The sequence below is a fragment of the Lathyrus oleraceus genome, chromosome 6, assembly GCF_024323335.1.
Source record: "Lathyrus oleraceus cultivar Zhongwan6 chromosome 6, CAAS_Psat_ZW6_1.0, whole genome shotgun sequence".
Lineage (NCBI taxonomy): Eukaryota > Viridiplantae > Streptophyta > Magnoliopsida > Fabales > Fabaceae > Lathyrus > Lathyrus oleraceus.
Genome location: NC_066584.1, coordinates 12,813,087 through 12,819,195, shown reverse-complemented (window position 1 = coordinate 12,819,195; position 6,109 = coordinate 12,813,087). Strand labels below are relative to the sequence as shown.

At 32.5% G+C, this 6,109-nt stretch overlaps 1 protein-coding gene across 2 annotated transcripts; it reads left to right on the top strand.

The window, feature by feature from the left end:
• Positions 1–1,284: 1,284 nt before the first annotated feature.
• LOC127092326 (uncharacterized) lies at positions 1,285–4,497 on the top strand. Of its 2 annotated transcripts, XM_051031175.1 has the most exons (6): positions 1,285–1,631; positions 1,856–1,970; positions 2,081–2,677; positions 2,800–2,983; positions 3,507–3,617; positions 3,919–4,497. In XM_051031175.1, the coding sequence occupies exons 1-5, from the start codon at positions 1,555–1,557 to the stop codon at positions 3,581–3,583; spliced, it is 1,050 nt and encodes a 349-aa protein (XP_050887132.1). In that variant the 5' UTR covers positions 1,285–1,554; the 3' UTR covers positions 3,584–3,617; positions 3,919–4,497. The 2 variants fall into 2 exon arrangements, with proteins under 2 accessions (XP_050887132.1, XP_050887133.1); XM_051031176.1 differs by lacking the exon at positions 3,507–3,617 and having other exon boundaries at positions 1,292–1,631.
• The last annotated feature ends 1,612 nt before the right edge of the window (positions 4,498–6,109 follow it).

The following is a 6,109-nucleotide window of genomic DNA, read 5'->3' as shown; positions in this document are numbered from 1 at the left end:
GCAAACTAGGTTTAATGAATTTTAGCGCAACGTAAGTCGAAAATTACAAGCTAACAACTCCAAAAAGATATCTCGTTCTAGTTTTGTTGGTTTGAGTTTGTTTCTCCATTATTCAAGAGAAATGAGATAAATAGTATTTATGACTGTCATGTGTTATCGATATTATTTTTGAATATGATTTCCACGACTAAATCATCTTGTTTAGCGTTTAGAAATTTAGAATTTTTGATTTTTTGAATAGCTTATAAAAAACTAAAATAAAAGAAAACCTATTTGAAAAAGTTAACGTCAGTTCACATCATTTAAAAAAATAAACAAAAACTATTTTTCAATTCACATTATCTGATAGAGGGCAAACTGAATATTAACCTAATTAATTTTTATTTGAAATTAAACATATTAATAAACACATGTAAACAATTTTAAATATATATACATAAAATTAAATATAATATCATATTATATTCAATGCATATATAAATTTTATCCATGATAAAATATAAATGAGAAACAATAATGGACAAGGTTGGAATTCGCAGATAAAATATAAGTGAGAAACAATAATGGACAAGGTTGGAATTCGCAGAGAAAAAGAATGAATATAGGTGATATGAAAAAGACGGAGAAAAAGAATTCAGAAAATTAAAATAAGGAATTTATAATTCTTTTAATATAATATTTGTCTTTTCTATTTAAATATTTAAAATTTATTTATTTATTTTAAATTATAAGTAAATAATAAAGAATAAAAATGACTTTTAAGTTAAAATAATAAAAATAAAAATAAAAGAAATCACAAAGTAGTAAAAAACTACAAACTACAAATTAAAAAACAATTACTTAACTAAAAACAATTACTTAATTTTTATTGATTTAAATTAAAAAACTACATCTTAAAAGTTAGTTTTTTCTTTTGATATTATCAAATAAACACTAAAGAAAGAATATATTCATTCAAAAGATTGTGAATGCAATTTTCACCACCAATGTGATGGTGTAAAATAATTTGAGTGGATAGTTTATAAATAGCTTTACATATATCCGTATTATAATTTTTTTAGTGGACGTATTGATAATAATGAGGAGACATTGACACATATAGTAATATATTAATCTCTCGCTATTCCTTATTATATTAGATAAATATAATATTCTCTCTCTATATATATTTTCCTTCATTTCCTAAAACCGGAACCTTCCCCAATTCATCCGAATAAAAATTGCAAAATAGAGCAGGACGCTGATGTAGTTGTACTTTTTTGACCACTAACATTGTCAGCATTACCTTATCCACATGCGACCATTATGAGAAATTCTCGTTGACTACTATACTCAATAAATAAACATTAAAAATCTTTCAAAAACCTTATTCCTATTTATTTACCTTCCACATCCTCTTCATTCTCAACCATATTCTAACTAACCACAACCCTTCTCTTGGATCCATCTCTTCCATTTTTTATTTTATTTTGTCTTCTTATTTTTATGCCTTTCAATTGATTTTCAATTTCCCCAGTTAGGGTTTATATTTGCAATTCATTTTTCTTATTCATTATGGCGACAAGTTTTGACCGATGGGAAAAAGATCCATTCTTCAACGCTGCTGAAGAAGTTCAGGAATCTGCAGATAGGTACTAATTTCATTCCTTCAATTTCTTCTTCCAATCAAATTTCCTCTCTCTTTTTTAATTTATTTAATTTGTTGTTTATTAGATTTTGGAAATATATTTTGGTATGAAATTAATTTTTTAAAAATATTTCCCCTTTTTTTCCTGGTTGAATATTGAATTAAATCTTATCATGTGTGTTGCTTCAAATTTATGGATATTAATTTGTAATTATTGTGTTTTCGAAGGATGGAATCTACATTTAGGACATGGGTTCATGCCACCAAAGATACTTCAAGCATATGGAACCCTAATGAACTCAGAAGAGATTTACTTACTACTCTTGGCACTGCTAAATGGCAGGTAAATTTTGATCATGCTAAATGCTTTAGCACCGACACATATGAAAAAAGGCGTTCAATTTTTTCATTTCTTTTTATTATTCTGCGGAAATGCTTTGTTGTGAAATGCAGTTAGAGGAATTTCAACGAGAAACTAAGTCAAGTTATAGTAGAAACTCTGGTAATGATGCAAGAACTAGGCACCGTGATTTTATCACTGCTATGGAGGCTAAGATAAAAAAGGTCGAGCTTTCGTTAAATGAAGCCTTCCCTTTGGGTGGCAAGGCGTCTCGGCCGTGGGTGTGTTTGGACGAAGGAGAAAAAGATGAGCTTGCTATGTTTCTTTCAGGAATGCCAGCAGCTGAAAGTAACAATCAGCGATTATGTGATAAAGATTCTGTTGTTAATTTTTCGAAGGATTTTCATGTTTCATCTGGACGTGGCGAACCTAAGGAGGATGTATCACACGGGTTTCGTAGGGTAGCTAGTGCTAGTGCTGATATTGGTTATTGGAAGATTTCAGTTAACGATGATCCGCATCAGTTGAGTTCCTCCAGTGGTTCTTCTGGTGGTCCAATGCATAAGGTGCCAAGTTTGTCGGGATTTTTTACTTCTGTTGAATCAATCTCGAAATTGAAGTGGCCGAAGAATGGTTATAGAAAACTGAAAACAGTGGATCATCATAAAGAAACGGATAGTGCACTAATTCCAATGAATGAATTGAATAGGGTGAGCCCTTAATCTGCTTTTGTTGTTTTGTTCATTTTGGAGATTTGTTTGATTGATTTCTAATGCATTTGTTGAATTACTACTAATATTGTAATTCTTTATTTTTCTTTTATTGAAAAAAGGGAAGCAATATCTGCCTCGAAAAGACTAAAAGTAACCTCGATAGTTCTAATGAATGTTACGACAAGCATCTCTATGGATGGTGTGGTGCTATTCAGAGACAGCTTCAAAGATCTCAATATCAAATGCAATACAGTCGGCTTGCACAAATAACTGTTTCAATTGTTTTTCTTCTCTGCTTGATTGGTAAGCTATTGTTATAATTTATTTATTCATATACATACATGCATGCATCTACTTGTATGCTATGCAGTTTCTTATGAACAACTTACTACTTTGGAATTTGAGGAAATTTTGCCTTACTACTATAGACTATGAAGCACAAACTCCGACACAGACATTTCCACACCAACAATGTCAAAAACATTGACACCGCTACATAAATGATAACATTTGAACTTCATTTATCTATCCATTATTAAAAAAAGTTAAAAATATTATAATCAAAATTTATGCCTTAAATTCATCATTGATGACATTGTTTCAATTCATGTTTATGTGTCTGAGAGTTGACCAAAAAATGTATAAGGAATGTTGGACCAAAGAAAAAAACAAATTTCTTTTGAAACACTTGTTTGGATTGTCTTCCACGTGTTGTATGAGTGTCATACAGGTGTCATACACTAATTCAAAGAGTGTCTAAGCAAAAAATGTCATTTTTTTGGTGACACTTGTTTGACTTTTATGACACGTCTGACTTTTCCGATAGGTTTCGTACGGGTATCATACAATTGTCAGACACCACGACACGCCAAGTCTGAGGTGACCGTGCTTCATAGACTATAGAAGCCTTGTCGCCATCTCAAAGCTCTTGTTTATCGTTATGTTCCTTTTCTTTTCACTTTGGATTTTTTTTGCAGCCATTTTTTTTCTTCCTGTTGCTATCTATCCATGTTTTTATCATCTTGTTGCTGTTATATATTACACAATATACAGGACTATATTTCAACCTGTATTAGCTTACTTGTTTATATGTACTTGGTAACTAACTATTTGAAATGTTGCCTGCCTATCCTACAATGCATGCCTTAGAAAGAGAGAGCTTTCTCATGACATGCTTGCAGTTACATTTTTAAAAAAATGCTATATATCGTGGCTTATACATATTGGTATCTCTGCAGTTTTAATTACATTCCACAAGATGTAGAAGGAAGTAGAAGTAATAGAAGTAAGATTTATGATAGCTGGCGGAAGCATTATGATCGGACAGGTTTTAGAGCATGTTTGGTTATACGATGTGATGGTATTTATCGCATCTCATTGTTCGCAGAATGTGAATTTTCCAAAGCTCCAAATAGTTGAATTGAGTCAGCACACGGTGATAGGCCGCAGAAACACAGAAGCACTTTTATTCAAGTTCCTAAAGCCTAGGTTAGTTTTCAATTTCTTAACCGATTTGTTGACTATTTCAAAGTTTACCGCATCATTCCCTTTTTTGCTAGTCAGTTTCATTTTTCCTCTGCCCGTTTCAAATTGTCGATGAAGAGCTATCTGTTGTACTAGCTTTGGAAAAGGGGGATTGGCTTTTGAAATGTTGTAAACTTGTATATATCATCCTACATGTCTTTTGCAGCTAGATTTGTGTATTTGTTCCAACACTGTTAGTTTAGCATGTAACTTCGACCCATGTTTTATCTTCATTAGTGTGGTGCTTTATATAGATTCAATTCAATGTTAATAAAAAGTATGTTCAAGCTTAACACATCCTCCTTTAAGCTGAACAAGATTAACAAAATCATTTTACATCATTATCACTCAAGTCACACATGCCAATGCTATTCCTCAAAGAGCAAAAAGTCTCTAACTTCAAAGGCTTAGTAATGATATCAACTAATTGATCAGGTGTGCATTAGTGTATCAGTTTGATAACACCATAGGACTCTTGGACAATTTGATATTGGAACTATTGTCACAGTAGTTCACAATGCAATTTTTACTTGAATCTTGCTTGTGCAATTCCTGATGGAAGCCTGCCTTTATTCCATTAACATTATGATTCTTCTCAGCAAAACTCATTTGCAAGCAGATGATGTAGCTGCCACAAACTTTGCTACGGTGGTTGAGTCTAACAATTGGTTGTTTGTTTGAGGACCAAGATATTGTCGTTGGTCCTAGCTTAAAATCATAATCATGTGTGCTTTTTCTATCTACATGATCACCAATATAAATAGAGCCATGCCATCCAAGTAGATCCCCTCCCTTTCCTATCTCATACAATATTCCATAGCTCATGGTACACTGCAAATTTCTGAATTCGTTTGGCGGCTTCCACGTGCATATCGGTAGGCATTTCCATGCATCTATCTACAGACATAAAAAAAAGAAGCATAGATCAGTCCCAATTGCAAGCATGTATAAGGAAATTTTGTCCTGACACCCCACACTAACGTACACCCATTTATTTTTCGATAATACTTATATTACATTTGTTAAATTTTTAGAAACAAAGGGTGCACTAAAAATCTAGCAGAACAAATGAAATATCTTGTATAAATTGAAAATTTGGGTAGTGTAGGTAAAAACTCCGATATACATTTGTACCATTTTTAAAAGAAAAAAGGTGTGTCAAAAGATTTACCCTTTTTTTTTGAAAAACACATGTTGTATTGGATTTTTTTTGCAAAACTTTGAAGAACTTGGTAGTTAAAATCACCGTTTTTTTTTTAAAAGTTCATACATTTGATAATCAAACTTTTAGAAGGGTTTCAAAAAATTTGATAGTGTAATTTTTAACGGTTGAGATTTTGTCGATAATTTTATACGGCTGTGATTGTATTGACAATTGTGTGTGGTCTAAAAAGAATTCAAACTTATATAAATAGTGGCCATGTGTTGTTAAAATTGGATTGCCCTAGCCAATCCAATTGACGTCCATGTGTATCAGTTGAGAGGAGACACCAATTGGATTGACGCCTAAGTGTAAAATTCATTTTTTTTGCTAAATGGTCTACGTGATAGTTAATTTTGAAATATGACCAATTGATATTAATAAAATTTCCCGTTTACACAAAAAAGTCTAATGGTGATGATCGGGATCACCTAACCGACCTTCGGTCCCACATCCCCTAACTACCCTAATCCGTGGTCCTAACCCACGTTGGTGATTCACTATTGGTGTTTGAGCATCTGAGGGGCCAGGAGCGTCCTTACCAACTACAGGAGATGACCTATTGAGATAGTCAAACAAATCGACATAGTCTTCAGTATGCATCGAGGGTGTACCGCCGTAGCTGAGTTCATGACCCATGCCAGAGTAGTTGGGTTGTGTTTGACTCATTGGTGGGCGACCAAGACGGTTGAAGGGAGACATGA